At 41.8% G+C, this 16,037-nt stretch overlaps 1 protein-coding gene across 1 annotated transcript in view; it reads right to left on the bottom strand.

The window, feature by feature from the left end:
* Positions 1 to 9,600, bottom strand: part of LOC142312885 (uncharacterized) — a 36,481-nt gene extending 26,881 nt beyond the window's left edge. The window contains exons 1-5 of the mRNA XM_075351870.1: positions 9,462 to 9,600; positions 8,803 to 8,982; positions 8,597 to 8,720; positions 8,209 to 8,310; positions 2,938 to 3,753 (exon numbers count right to left, since the gene is read on the bottom strand). Coding sequence (XP_075207985.1) covers positions 2,938 to 3,753; positions 8,209 to 8,310; positions 8,597 to 8,720; positions 8,803 to 8,982; positions 9,462 to 9,533 — 1,294 coding nt within the window. The 5' untranslated portion in view covers positions 9,534 to 9,600. The remainder of the gene's footprint in view (positions 1 to 2,937; positions 3,754 to 8,208; positions 8,311 to 8,596; positions 8,721 to 8,802; positions 8,983 to 9,461) is intronic.
* Between the last annotated feature and the right edge of the window lie 6,437 nt (positions 9,601 to 16,037).

Here is a 16,037-nt window from a genome sequence, read left to right as displayed (position 1 = left end):
ACATCAAACCGTGGTGTTAGTAATGGAGAGTTGTCTATCCGACACCACCATTACTAACCCAGTAAAAGAAAAAAAAAAACACACTCACAAAAATAGTTTATTTAAAGAAAAATCACTTCACAACTCTATCCCTGGTTCACCAATTTATTTAAAAGAAAACCATGCGGTCCACCATAGTAAGGGACATAGTACACAAATGCAAAGCTGTAAAATAAACCAGAAATATAACAACATAGACAAATAAAACAAGACACTTTCATTCATCACTTTATCTACAAAAAAAGAAAAAAAAAAAAAACACCAGCAGGTCCGATGTAGTCCAGAGCGAGTCTGAAGATCAAAGTATAGGGATCATCGTTCTGATTCTCCATAGTCTTTGAGGAGCAGCCACTTGCTCATGTTGTGCTCCACGAGACCCGTGAACTGTGATGAGCAATGACATCAGCAACGTCACCACTCATCAAAATCGCTGGGTCACATAGAGCATAGCATCCCTTTGAACGTCTAATGAGCGGTGACATTACTGACGTCGCCGCGTCTCGCGGAGCGCAGCATGAGCCAGGAGTGGCTGCTCTTCAAAGCCTATGGAATATCAGAACAATGCTGCATATACTTTGATCGTCAGGTTCACTCTGGACTACGTCTGACCTGCTGGGGATTATTATTATTATTATTATTATTATTGTAGCGCCATTTATTCCATGGCGCTTTACAAGTGAAAGAGGGTATACGTACAACAATCATTAACAGTACAAAACAGACTGGTATAAGAGGAGACAGGACCCTGCCCGCGAGGGCTCACAGTCTACAGGGAATGGGTGATGGTACAATAGGTGGGGACAGAGCTGGTTGCGCATTGGTCTACTGGACTGAGGGCTATTGTAGGTTGTAGGCTTGTTGGAAGAGGTGGGTCTTGAGGTTCTTCTTGAAGCTTTCCACGGTAGGGGAGAGTCTGATGTGCTGAGGTAGAGCGTTCCAGAGTATGGGGGATGTTTTCTTTTCTGTGTTTTTATGTTTCTGTTTTGACTAAATATATTCCTTGGACTATATCGGCCGTGCCTGGTTTTGTTTTTATAAATTGGCGAACCAGGGAAAGAGTTGGGGAGTGTTTTTCAAATTACTAACACCAGGGCTTGATATGAATTGTCCCCAAATACAGCTGACATCATCTCCAAATAATATTACCCCAATTGCCAAAGTACTAGGGCAATCGGAAAGAGCCGAAGTGAAGCGACAGAATTGGAGAATGTAATGTGCCTCTTCTAGGGTGTCTGCAGGATGGTATTTTTAGGCCGGGAAGGGCCAAATAACCATGTACCTTCTCATACTGATGATATCAGCTCACAACTTTCTGCTCGTTATCAAAAATGGGGTGGTACCCCACGTTGTTTGTTTTGTTTTTTTCATTTAATTATTTGACTAAAGAGCTGTACAATCTATAACCTATCTATTATTTATCTCTCTCTCTATGCATCTATATATTATCTATAAACCTCTCTCTCGATCATCTTTGCACATCTTTAACACATAAAAATCTTTGATTTCTTGAATACATTTAATTTTGCTACATATCACTCAGTTGTCATTAGTGTGCTAGTTGTGTTTTTCACTGAGCCATAGACGTCTTTTGTCCTTTTTCATTCGCGATGATGGTAAATACTAGATATGTCTCTGTGTGGATCACACGGACACATGATACGTATGAAAATTCGGAGGTGTGAAGATAGTCAGAGATTATAATGAGTGTTATACTCACAGAGATAGCAATGAGCAGGAGTGGTCCCACTGCACCACAGGGGGAACCCAAGCTGACCCTAACATGGGAGGGGCTTAAGTAAGCGCCTATTAGGTATTCCCCAGAGCCTCTGATGGTCAGGATGGGCTTGGCTGCCGGTAGACGCCAGGTGCCACTCCCAGAGCAGTGTCCTGGACTGTGGCAGCTGACCCACAGGTCAGGGACTGGCTAAGATGTACAGTCTTTAGTAGTGCAGGCAGGTGCAACTGGGACAACTAATGTAGACTGGACAGCTGGGTCGGCAGGTTTGGAGCGCATGGCAGGTACTGATAGGTATGGAAAGGCGGGCATAAGTACAGGTAACAGGGACAGGATAAACAGGACCTGACAACTAGCTAGCAAGCGAGCAACTAACTGACCACAATTTTCAGGCAAATCCCCTAAGGGGATAATCCTGGATCCATAAGAAACAGATGCCAACTGTACTTGTGAACAAAGCCACAGAAATGCAGGGATTCATGTACTGTGGTGTAATTGAGAATACAAGGTTTAGGGCCCTCATGCACATTAGACTAAAGTCAGCTGTACCTGCCGATATCAACAGGTTTGGACAACGGTCTACACTACTGTAGGTTGAGAAAGATTTCTGTAGGTTCGGAAAAATTTCAAACATGCATGTCTGATTTCGAACTGCCGATTACATTGTACTCCCTAAGAGAAGTGCCCGGCTGTCCGAGCACTCCTATGTATTGGAAGGTTGGCTGAGATGGCTTTCGACCAAACCATCATTCAGCCAACAGCCAGCTAATGTGTATGGCCAGCTTTAAATCAAGGAAGTCAATCAGGAGCCGAAAAGGTGCCTTTGAGGGACTCAATCCCTCTAGCTGACTGTTTAACACAACAGATAGTAAATAACTAGAATTCGAATGAAATGTAATACTGTGAAGTTTTATTGTATGTTCAATAATAAGACTGAAAAACACAAAATAATACACAAAACAATATGTTAGTACTCCAGAAAGTAGCAAAAAAATGTAAACTGTATGGTTTATTAGTATTGTTTGAGAGAAAAAAAAAAAAAACCCTAAAAGGAACAAATGTTTTTTGTGGACTGCAAAATAACTGAATTTGGATTTGGCCCTATGTGAACTCCTGAGGATGAACAAATTGTCCAAATAAATCATTATTTTTTCATTCTAAACATAAAAATGACTTCTCTGTGTGCTGGGTTCTCAGATGTTTATAAAGACTTGATTTTCGACTAAAATATTTCCCACATTCTGAACATAGAAATGGCTTGCACCCTGTGTGAATTCTTTGATGTGTTGTAACATCTGATTTCTGATTAAAACATTTCCCGCATATGGTACATGGAAATGGCTTCTCCCCTGTGTGTCTTCTTTGATGTTTAACTAAATCTGAATTTTGTTTAAAACATTTCCCACATTCAGAACATGAATACGGCTTCTCCCCTGTGTGAATTCTCTCATGCCGAATAAGACTTGATTTCTGGCTAAAACATGCTCCACATTCTGAACATGTAAATGGCTTTTTTCGTGTGAGATGTTGAATTAGATCTGACTCCTTTATAAAAACCTTTTCACATTCAGAACATAAAAATTTCTTCTCCCCTGCATGAATGCTGTAATATTGTGACCTATATGTAAAATATTTCCCACATTGAGAACATGAATATGGAATCTCTCCTGTGTGAGTTTTTTGAAAGTCATCGAGATTTGGTTTCCAAGTGTTTTCACACTCTGAAAATGGTTTCTCCGTTGTTTCAGCTCCTCGATCTTCATCATCCGTTCTGTTATTTTTATTTTGCTTAATTGTCTGTGATGAATCAGATGATAGAACCTGTTCTAAAGGATCAGATGATAAATCTTCGTTGTGAAGGGCAGGTTGTATATCTGTAACAATGGTATACTCCTCATATGTTTCTTGTTTGATTCCTTGATCTTCTGCTTTAAAATCTGTAGCCATCACATTACCTTCCGAGTTTATTACTTCATCATCTGTCAACAACAAAACCGAGGGTTTTTTTTTTTTTTATATATATATAACTTTAACCCCTTCCTCCTTCATGTATTCTAGGCCTATCGACCAAAACAGATTTAGCAATTTTGCAATTCCTTGACATTTCTTTATGCCCTAAACCTGTGTAAAAATACAGATGTAATGTGATGTAAGAACGATAACATACTCAATGTCTTCTCTTTCCAATTCCACTTCGGTTTTCTGTTCAGTGACATAACTGCAATTCCGACTTGACGGCTCACACTGGGGTCTTTGTATAACCCAGAAGTCACTTTTACAATGTAAACCTATGGAACGTGAAAACAAGGCTTCATAGACTTACATTGTAAAAGTGACTTCTGGCTTCCCAAATAGATCCCAGTGGGATCCAGAGAGTCAGAGTAGAAGTCATAGGATCCAGAAGAGGAAAAGCGCAGTGTTGGAAACTGGGAAAGATGGCGATCGGTGAGTATATTAACACACTACATTACATATACATATACACAGGTAAAAACCTCACAGAAGAGCTTCTTAATGAGTTACAAGTGCATCTCAATAAATTAGAAGATCATCAAAAAGTTAATTTATTTAAGTAATTCAATTTAAAAAGGGAAACGCATATATTATATAAAGTCATTAGAAATAGAGGGATCTATTTCAAGTGTTTATTTCTGTTAAAGTTGATGATTATGGCTTACAGCCAATGAAAACCCAAAAGTCATTATCTCAGAAAATTAGAATATTATATAAGACCAACTGAAAGAATGATTCTAAACTCAGAAATGTTGGCGCCTACTGAAAAGTCTGTACAGTAAATGCACTCAATACTTGGTCGGAGCTCCTTTTGCATGAATTACTGCATCAATGCGGCGTGGCATGGAGGCGATCAGCCTGTGGCACTGCTAAGGTGTTATGGAAGCCCAGGTTGCTTTGATAGCAGCCTTCAGCTCATCTGTGTTGCTGGGTATGGTGTCTCTCATCTTTCTCTTGACAATACCCCATAGATTCTCTATAGGGATTAGGTTAGGCGAGTTTGTTGGCCAATCAAGCACTGTGATACTGTGGTTATTAAACCAGGTATTGGTACTTTTGGCAGTGTAGACAGGTGACACATCTTGCTGGAAAATGAAATTTCCATCTCCAAAAAGCTTGTCGGCAGAGGGAAGCATGAAGTGCTCTAAAATTTACTGGTAGACAGCTGAGCTGACTTTGGTCGTGATAAAGCACAGTGGACCTACACCAGCTGGTGACATGGCTACCCAAACCATTACTGATTGTCGAAGCTTCACACTAGACCTCAAGCAGCAAGGTTGTGTGCCTCTTCACTCTACTCTTCCTCCAGACTTTGGGACCTTGATTTCCAAATGAAATGCAAAATTTACTTTCATCTGAAAACAACACCTTGGACCACTGAGCAACAATCCAGTTCTTTTTCTCCTTGGCCCAGGTAAGATGCTTCTGGCGTTGTCTATTGGTCATGAGTGGCTTGACTCAAGGAATGCGACTGTTGTAGCCCATGTCCTGAATATGTCTGTGTGTGGTGGCTCTTGAAGCACTGACTCCAGCAGCAGTCCACTTCTTGTGAATCTCCCCCAAATTTTTGAATGGCCTTTTCTTAACAATTCTATCAAGGCTGCAGTTATCCCGGTTGCTTTTGCACCTTTTTCTACCATACTTTTTCCTTCCACTCAATTTTCCATTAATATGCTATAGTACTTTGTGAACAGTCAACTTCTTTAACAGTGACCTTTTGTAGTTTACCCTCCTTGTGGAGTGTGTCATTGACAGCCTTCTGGATATCTGTCAAATCAGCAGTCTTCCCCATGATTATGTAGCCTATGAACCAGACGAAGGGACCATGTTAAACGCTTAGGAAGCCATTGCAGGCCTTTTGTGTTATTCTAATTTTCTGAGATAATGACTTTTGGACTTTCATTGAGTTTTAAGCTATAACCATCAACATTAACAGAAATAAACACTTGAAATAGATCACTCTGTGTGTAATGAGTCTATATAATATATAGGAATAGATCCCTCTGTGTAATGATTCTATATACTGTAATATGTGTTTCTCTTTTTGTATTGCATTACTGAAATAAATTAACTTTTTCATGATATTCTAATCTATTGAGATGCACTTGTATATTGTTCTATGAAATGTATGAATCCCAAAGATTTTAGTATTGCTAATTTTAGCAGGCATAGGACTCTTTTGGTGATATAATGTGTAATATACTGCACATTTTTTTTTTATATTTTAATAACTCTTACTAGAATTAAAATGAATATGGTAAACCTTTTACTTTTTTATGCCTTTACATATATTTCTGTATGGGTCCTGCTGCCATTCTGATTTAGTTCTCTTACCTTTCCGATACAAAATACGCTGGTATATTATTTTTCAGACTATTATATGATCTAAAATACATTGATATATATTATATTTCCAAAAATAATGTACATTTGAAAATTGAATTTAGCATATTGAATTTTGTAGACCGCAACAATAAAGAAGCTGCAGGAATTTATGGCAAGTACTGGTTGTGTGTTTATGGCAAGTACTGGTTGTGTACTTCATGAGACAACAATCTCCCATATTCATTATATGTCTTGTCTGTGGTCTAGGATCTCAAGACAAAAGTCTTTTCTTAGAAAAAAAAACAACATTCAAGTTCAGCTATGTTTTGCCAAAACCTACATCTTGTTTGGCAAAAGCATCTGCGAAACGTGTTTTGGTGTGATGACATCAAGATTGAACTTTTTGGCGATAATTCCAAAAAGTATGTTTGATTCAAAGCCAACACTGCACATCACCAAAATAACATCATACCCACAGTGAAGCATGGAGGTAGCAATATGCTTTGGGGCTGTTCTTCAGCAGCTGTATATGGAGCTTAAGTTAAAGTGGAACGAATTATGAACAGTTCCATATATCAATCAGTTTTGCAACAAAACCTTCAGGCCTCTGCTAAAAAGCTGAAGATGAGTTTCACCATTCAGCATGGCAACAATTCTAAGCATAGCTCCAAATCAACAAATGCTTGGCTTCACCAGAAGAAAATTAAAGTTTTGAAATGGCTCAGACAGAGCCCAGATCTGAATCCAATTGAAAAGTCTGTAAGTGACTTCAACAGAGCGCAGTACACAGGAGATACCCTCACAATCTGATAGATCTGCAAGTTAAGGCCGCTTTACACGCAGCGACATCGCTAAAGCGATATTGTTGGGGTCACGGAATTCGTGACGCACATCCGGCTGCTTTAGCGATGTCGTTGCGTGTGACACGTGCGATCGAAAAAGGTCGCAAAATCGTTCAAAATCGTTAATCGTTGACATGCTCCCCTATTCCCAATTATTGTTGCTGCTGCAGGTACGATGTTGTTCCTCGTTCCTGCGGCAACACACATCGCTATGTGTGGCACCGCAGCAACGAGGAACCTCACCTTACCTGCGGCCGCCGGCAATGAGGAAGGAAGGAGGTGGGCGGGATGTTACGTCCCGCTCATCTCCGCCCCTCCGCTTCTATTGGGCGGCCGCTTAGTGACGTCGCTATGACGCCGAACGAACCGCCCCCTTAGAAAGGAGGCTGTTCGACGGTCACAGCGTCGTCGCTAGGCAGGTAAGTATGTGTGACGGGTCCGAGCGATTTTGTGCGCCACGGGCAGCGATTTGCCCGTGACGCACAAACAATGGGGGCGGGTACTCACACTAGCGATCTCGCTAGCGAGATCGCAGCGTGTAAAGCGGCCTTAAGAGTGGTCAAAGATTGTCAATACTGGAAGTGCCATGCTGATACACTCCGACCCAAAATGACTGAATTACATAAATTCAAAGGGTACTTCAACAAAGTATTTCTTTACTTTTCTTTTTCTACCCACAAAAATTTAGTTTATTTTTCAATAGAATTGGACAGATTATGGGTGACATTAAAGATTGAAAAAGATCTGAAATAATTCTTCTCAGTATGAATTTTTTTTACATGAAAAAAATCTGGCATTTTAACAGGTGTGTGCAGACCTTTTTATATCCACTGTAGATGCAGAATGTTAGTTACATGGTGTCCTAAGGATGCAGTGAGTGACAGCGGCGTGCTAGGCTGTCAGTATTGTTAGTGACCGCTCAGCCGCCCAATGAGAGGAAGGGGCATGCTGGTTTATCAGTATTGTGAGTGACAACCCTCCTGCCCAATTTGGCCATATCTGCTGGGTTTCCTACAGGTGTCGCCCTTTCAGGATAATTGCCTGGCCATTTAGCTGGCTGACAATGGTCAGACTATTGCCAGTTGTAGCTGGTATGTGTGACAAGTGCTTAGTGTTCTGCTATTCTTGGCTTTGTTGCCTGACCTTGGACTTTGCCTTTTGACGATATGTTTATATTACTCCTTTCCTTTTGATGTATCTTGACCTTTGTTGCCTGACTCCTGACTTTGCCCATTGACTATTCTTTTGCCTTACCATTTTGAGTTTGATGTACTCTTCTAGCATTGGACCCCGGACTCCTTGACTCCCTTGTCCCTTGACTTGTCTGTGAGAAGTTACTCAGCATCACATTTCCCCCTTGAAAATGCAATTATGAGATCTTATAATTAAATCCTATATATTATATCCTAAAGCGAACCCTTAAAAAAGTATATCGGTTTCATAAAGAATTTAAAAGAAACAGGTCTTTTGGTTGAGAGACATGCACTTTAACTCGACTCACAAATAAAACAAAATTATTTAGGTTACAAAAGTTCAAGGAAAAAAATGTAAATATAATACAGCAGGCAAACAAGAACATAGTAAAGATATTCTAGAAGCCTCACTTCACAACAACAAGGATCTATGTTTTAATGTCAATTACCTGGCAATGTTAAGGGTTCGAGAGACTCCATCATGACGTCCTTGTACTGATCCTTGTGTCCTTCTAAATACTCCCACTCCTCCATGGAGAAATAGATGGTGATATCCTGACATCTTATAGGAACCTGACACATACAATGATACTGTCATCAATCGACACCTTCATAGCGTTACTGTAAAATGTCCCAGCATTCTTAGAAGTGTTACCTCTCCAGTCAGCAGCTCTATGATCTTGTAGGTGAGTTCAAGGATCTTCTGGTCATTGATGTCCTCAAGTATCAGGGGGTGAGGTGGAGGCCTCTTGATTGGGCTATTGGTTCTTCCCCATTCCTCAGACACAGGGACCTGACAGCACTCCCTAGAAGTCTTCTTCACTACTGTGTAATCCTGGTTATGGAGAGACGCATTAATAAATTTCACTACAGACATTTCCAGAGTCCTCACCTCTCCAGTTATGCCCATTCATTATAACGTCTTTTCATCATCTGCTGGACATGTACAAAAAACTTTGAAAGTGTAGGAGTAGTCTTAAAAGCTAATACTGCCCTATAAGTTACATGTATTGTCTGTATCATATAGACCTGCAAGTTTGGGATCACAGATAACTTTGTGACCTGGCAGTTTACTGCTTTTGGTGCTATGTCAGTTGTTAGGAAGGGAGAGGACCTTCTGTCACCTCATTGCTTCTCACAACATGAAATGCTGAAGGGTTGTTATGAATAGAAGAAGCCTGAAAAAAATCTAAAAAACCTAGGATGGAATTTATATTTTATTTCGCTATTGCACACCAGAGAGATGGTGCCATTAAAAAATATAACTAGTCCCGAACTATTGTGCAATATGACATATTTCGCAGAATCTCTCACCTCTCCAGTAAGACGGGAGAGTATCTCTAGTGTGAGATGAACAATATTCTCTGCCGTTGTGTTCTTGTCCATCCTCGATAGGTCAATTGCAAAATTTCTCTTATATAGAAATATCCACTGAGAGGATCCGATATTGTAGGGACCTGAATGGGGAGAAGATGACGATGTAACATCATAAAGATCTCATGTAAAAATACAATTAATGAAAATAATGACGGGAAACATATGAGGAGATAGTTTACAAAATCTGCACATTCTCTCTTTTTTGTTATCTGAAGGCCAGAGGTTGGAGAGGTAATGTAAATTGTTATGCTAGTGGGTGTGGACTCACTGTGCCACGGACCGGGCTTACCCTGGAGGGGTGTCACTAAGTGCCTACCAGGTTTTCACCAGAGCTTTTGAATGTAAGGATGTACTTGGCTGCCAGTAGACATCAGGTAACACTTCAGGGCTGATCCTGATATTGCAGCAGCTGACACAAAGGTCAGGGATACAGGTACAGAGGGCAGGCAGTATTGAGGGGGTATTCGAGACTGACAGGTCAGATTTGGGTACACAGACAGGCAGGACGGGTTCAGGAAATGGAAATAGGCAGGACAGGTACAGGTACTGAATGCAGGCAGGACAGGTTCAGGTACAGGTAGCTGGCAGGACGGCCTGACACAGGAGACAGACTGTACAGATTCAGGTACAGGATACAAGCATGATGGGTTCAGGCATGGGATTCACGCAGGAAGCAGATTGGCATACTGACAGGATCAGACTAACCAGTAATCGAATTGCTCAGGCACCTCCCTACACGGGAAGGTACCTTAATTACTATCAGCCATAGGCTGGGTACACTTTCATGCAGCCCCTTTAAGAAGCATGGAGCGCATGCACATGCCCAAAAGATGTTGCCAGGAGACCTGTGTGTCGTGTGCAGGCCCTAAATTCTGGAGACTCGAGAAGGAGCAGGGGAACGAGCAAGGTGGTAAGTACATCGGTGTCCCTGGCTGGTGGAGGAAGCGGACAGTGCAGGGACTCTGTTGTTAAACCAATATTGCAATGCAAATGGTGAAATGTGAGACAATTTTTACAGCTGTAAAAGATGAGCATTTAGTGTACGTTACATAAGAGAAATCCGCATTACTTATCACAATTATGTAGTTTTTTTTAATTCCAATTAAACCCCTAGATATAGACATTGCATTTTTTTTAGTTTTCAGAACATATAGGGAACGATTTATGCTGTACAGAAAATGTATTAAAAAGTTCTAACCTCTTAAGGATTTGGGCTCATCTTCAGGTTACCTGTGCACCACAACCTGAAATCTTTGGCTACAATGTTATAATTTATACAACTTTTGTAAATCTTTTGTATGCCACTGGATCCTCCCCGTTCTGACAAGCTCTACACACTTAAAAAAAAATACACAAGTAAGGGGGATGGGATGGCACAAAAACATAAAAGATGCATCATTTCTTTGCAGATACTATTTGAACAAAATTTTCCAGATTTTTAATATTGGTAATATGGTATACGTGGAATAAAGTAATGTACAACCATATTTTGGGTTTCACTGTAGTCATCAGAAAAAAATTGTAGAACAAATGGTAAGGCCTATTTTCCACTATTTCGAAATGTTCAACAGGGAGGAACAGGATCTACCATCTTTTAAAGGGCGGAGGTGGCTGTGATACGTCTTCAGTAATCAGTGACCCCAGCAGCAACTCACAGGCTAGCAGGAAACTCCTGCCACACCAATCACCAGTGAGCACAAAACTGGTCGACACCCAGCTCTGACTAAACACAGAAGCACCAGGTGGCATGTCAGACTCTGCAGTGTGAACAGAGTCTGAAGTCGTCATGCTACTTGGTGCGTATAGAGCAGCATACCAATACCGGTGTTGTTCCTCGTTCCTGCGGTGTCACACATAGCTATGTGTGCTGCCGCAAGAACGACGAACAACCTGCCACAGCAACGATAATCGGGATAGGAACGACTGGTCAACGATCAACAATTTGGTAAGTAATTTTGATCGTTTCACACACAACGACGTCGCTAACGAGGCCGGATGTGCGTCACGAATTCCATTACCCCAACGACATCTCGTTAGCGATGTCGTTGCGTGTAAAGCCCGCTTTAGTCTCTCTGGATGACAGTGATGGAAAACCCTAACCAGGCGCTCCACATGAATATCCGAAGTTGGTACCCAAGTCCTCTTCTCAGGACCATAACCCCGTCAGTGTGCCAAATACTGCAGAAAACAACGCATGACCAGGGAATCAATAATTCTGGACACTTCAAACTCCAATGACCCGTCCACCAAAACTAGGGGTGGAGGTGTGGGAAGAGAGGTTCCCGAACCCTCACGTCTCTTTAAAAGAGATTTATTAAACACATTGTCGATTTTATATATTGCAGGTAAGGTAAAATGGAAGGCCAAATGGAAGGCCAACCGGTTGATGATGGCCGTAATCCTGAACAGATCGGTAAAACACAGTCCTAACTTAAGTGAAGATATCCTGAGCTTCATATTCTTAGTGGATAACCACACCCAATCATGCACACACAGGTCCAGATCAGGCACACGTCCACAGTCACCCACATGCTTATACCTAGAGCCCATGCTAAGCAAATGTTGCTGAACCTACAATAATTATGACCTCAACTGGTCCTCATCCGGTACCCCAGAAGAGTGACCCTTACACAAAGTACAGAATTGAGGATGTTGACCATAGATACAAAAGAAGGGAGTGATACCAGAGGATTCATGACGATGGTTATTAATAGCAAACTCAGCTAAAGGAAGGAACGAGTACCACTCTCCTGGTTGTCAGAGACAAAACAGCGCAAATACTGTTCCAGGTTCTGATTCATGCGCTCTGTTTGCCCATTAAACTAGATTGAAAGCCGGTGAGCGAGACAACTTACTCCCCAAGCGAGAGCAGAATGACTTCCAAAAATTATCAATAAACTGAGTACCCCTATCAGAAACAATGTCAGATGGGACTCTATGGAGTCTGACAATCTGCCGAATAAATACCTGGGCTAACATCTTAGCATTAAGGCCCCGTTACGCAACGACATCGCTAACGAGATATCACTGGGGTCACGGAATTTGTGACGCACATCTGGCGTCGTTAGCGACGTCGTTGCGTGTGACACCTACGAGCGATCCCCTAACGATCCGAAAAATGTCAAAAATCGTTGATTGTTGACACGTCGTTCCTTTCCCAAATATTGTTGCTCATTTTGGACGCAAGTTGTTCATCGTTCCTGAGGCAGCACACATCGCTACACGAGACACCCCGGGAACGACGCACAACAGTGTTCCTGCGTCCTCCGGCAACAAGGTGGGAGTGACGTTAATGCGGCTGCTCTCTGCCCCTCCACTTCTATTGGTGGCCTGCTGTGTAACGTCACTGTGACGCCGCACGAACCTCCCCCTTAAAAAAGAGTTTGTTCGCCGGCCACAGTGACGTCATTAGAAAGGTATGTGCGTGTGACGCGTACTAGCAATAGTGTTTGCCACAGGCAGCGATTTGCCCGTGACGCACGCATGACGGGGGCGGGTGCGATCGCTAGCGACATCGCTCGCGATGTCGAAGCGTGTAAAGCGGCCTTTAGGCAAAAAAGGTATGACAATAAAATGAGTCATTTTGGAAAATCTGTCAACCATAATCAAAATAACCGTATTACCAGCAAAAGGAGGCATATCTGTAATGAAGTCAATGGAAAAATCAGTCCATGGTTTGCTAGGTACACTTAATGGCAGCAGACACCCGGATGGACGAGAGTCAAATGGTTTAGAATGCGCACAAGCAGAAACATAGGAGAACACATCCCTTCGGAATTTGGGCCAGAAAAAATGACGAAACAGGAGATTCATTGTGCCCTTCACCCCAGGGTGACCAGACAAGACAGAATCATGCTGCTCACCCAAAATCTTAGGGCGAGGTTCAGGGGTTCAAATGACTTGTTTGCAGGAACCCCAGATGGTGCCTCATCCTGAGCCTCAGCAATCTCAGACTCAACTTCTATATTGAGTGCCAACAATACCACTTCCTTCTGCAGGATGGGCACTGGTTCCTCATAAGGTTCTCCACCTGGAAAACTCCGGGACAACTCATCTGCTTTAATGTTTTTTTGAACAGGATGATAGGTAATGAAAAAATGAAACCTGTTAAAGGGCAAATACCACAGAGCTTGTCTTGGTGACAAGTGCTTTGCTGACTCAAGATACAAGAGATTTATATGGTCAGTAATTACAATGACAGGGTGAATAGTTCCCTCCAAAAAGTGTCGCCACTCCTCAAATGCCAATTTGATGGCGTGCAATTCCATATTACCTATGTCGTAAATACGGTCGGCTGACAACAACTTCTTAGAAAAGAAGGCACAAGAATGAAGACAAAACAGCCCCCACACCACTACCTCAGAAGCATCAACCTCCACAGAAAAAGGACACATTGGGCTGTATAAGTACTGGAGCTGATGCAAAGAATTTTTTCAATCAAAAGCGTGTAAAGCACTCTCAGACCAGTCAGAAAAGTCAGTAACTTTCTTCGTCATGTTGGTCAAAAGTCTCACTATAGCAGAAATATTCTTAATAAACTTTCTGTAATGATTAACAAACCCAAGAACCGCTGTAGCACCTTTAGATTTTCAGGATGGCCCATTTTAGAGTAGCCTACAGCTAGGGATCTAGCTTAGCGTACAGCTTGTTTGCCCTGAGTATCAGCAATACCTGTCTAACATGTTCCATGTGTGACCTGCGGTCTAGAGAAGAAATGAGAATATGACCCTCAGGTGTATGAAATGCTGTTTTCCATTCATCCCCTTGCTGAACCCTGATAGGATTTTAGGGCCCCCTGGGGTCAAGTTTGGAGAACCACTTGACACTGGAAATCTTGTTAAATAGGTCCAAAATAAGAGACAGAATATGGCTCTTGAACTGTAATCTGGTTAAGCTCCCGGAAATTCAGACACGGACGTAGTTCACCATCTTTCTTTTTTTACAAAGAAAAATCCGCCGCTACTGGGGACAAAGAATGCCTAATATGACCATTGGTGAAACTCTCCGTTATGTACTCCTTGAGAGCTTGTCTCTCTGGACCGGACACATTATACATTCTGCACTTGGGCAGCTTGGCCCCAGGCTTCAACCTTATTGTGCAATCGTAAGGTCAGTGAAGCGACAGTTCCTGACTACCCTTTTCAGATTGTCTCTTCAGGGAGAAAGGAGACGAACTCTAGTGCCACCTATTGGAAGTAGCAATCCTAAAAATCAAAAGTGTCTCTTTAAGGAGCCTTTTCATATGACCTAGGATTTATTCCAGATCAGAACCTCAATTTGCAGACACGGTGTTACGGGATGATTGTCCCTCGTCAGTGCAAAGTATGAGATCTGATCTGGCTGTATGAGAAGCTAAAGTGGGGTCTAAGGGGAGAACTTTTCAACTTGCGGAGACTGACAAACCAATCTGGATGTCAGTGGTGAGGAGTCTTATAGCTGCAATGCTTCTCTGGGATATATTCAAATTGTCTCATCAGGGAGGAAGGAGACGAACTCTATTGCCACCTATTGTAAGTAGCAATCCTAAAGTAAAATGTAGCTCTTTAACAAGCCTTTTCATATGACATAGGAGTTATGCCAGATCAGAACCTCAATTTGCAGACACAGTGTTTCGGGATGATTGTCCCTCGTCAGTGCAAAGTATGAGATCTGATCTGGCTGTAAAAGAAGCTAAAGTGGGGTCTAAGGGGAGATCAGTTTTGTAATGAACAGCCTGATTGGGGTCTTGTAAGAGCCACCCGCTGCTCACCAATTTGTCACGATCAGACTGCTCTCTAGCGCCCCTTATCGGCAGGTCAATCTTGGTACTGCCGGACAATAAGTAAATGAGGCTGCTGAGCTAATAATGTCAAATATTGAATGTCTCCCATCATGGGTAATGTATATATCACCGATTTCTGCTAATGGAATATATATATGTGTATATATATATATATATATATATATATATATATATATATATACCCCGTACTCTTACTGGTAGCATCCCAATAATTCTACACAACAATAATTTTTGCTGCCACCACCAAACTTTTTACAGGTAGTTCGGACACCCGTTCCAGATAGCAAAAGGCTCTTCGGGTTCGGGGATCATATATAGAGCAAGAAGAACATAGCTATTACATTTTATATATTTAATCCGAAAATAGGCAGTGTTTATACAATATACAAAATGTAACAAAAGGGAACAATACAAATACAGTGTAGACAATTACATAAAAATAAAAGGGATAAACATGAAACTTACTAAACTCATGCCATAGATATGACGTCCTAATTAATGGAGGGAGGGTCTCCAGTATAAGATGGTACAGAAACGGGCAGCACCACTGCTTAGGTATACCCTCTAGTACTGACCCTCAGAGAACACATCACTAAACTCTGACACGGGTTCAGGTAAAACAGGTTAAGTTGGAGACACATGCCCCCAGACAGTGTTTCTTAAAGTAAGAGCTACACTGAACAATGTCCTGGGTCTTCCAGTCCACTACTGGGTTGTGTAAAGTGAACCAT

The sequence above is a fragment of the Anomaloglossus baeobatrachus genome, chromosome 5 (assembly GCF_048569485.1).
Source record: "Anomaloglossus baeobatrachus isolate aAnoBae1 chromosome 5, aAnoBae1.hap1, whole genome shotgun sequence".
Lineage (NCBI taxonomy): Eukaryota > Metazoa > Chordata > Amphibia > Anura > Aromobatidae > Anomaloglossus > Anomaloglossus baeobatrachus.
The sequence above is the reverse complement of the archived record's forward strand: the minus strand, read 5'-3'. Positions and strand labels throughout refer to the sequence as shown.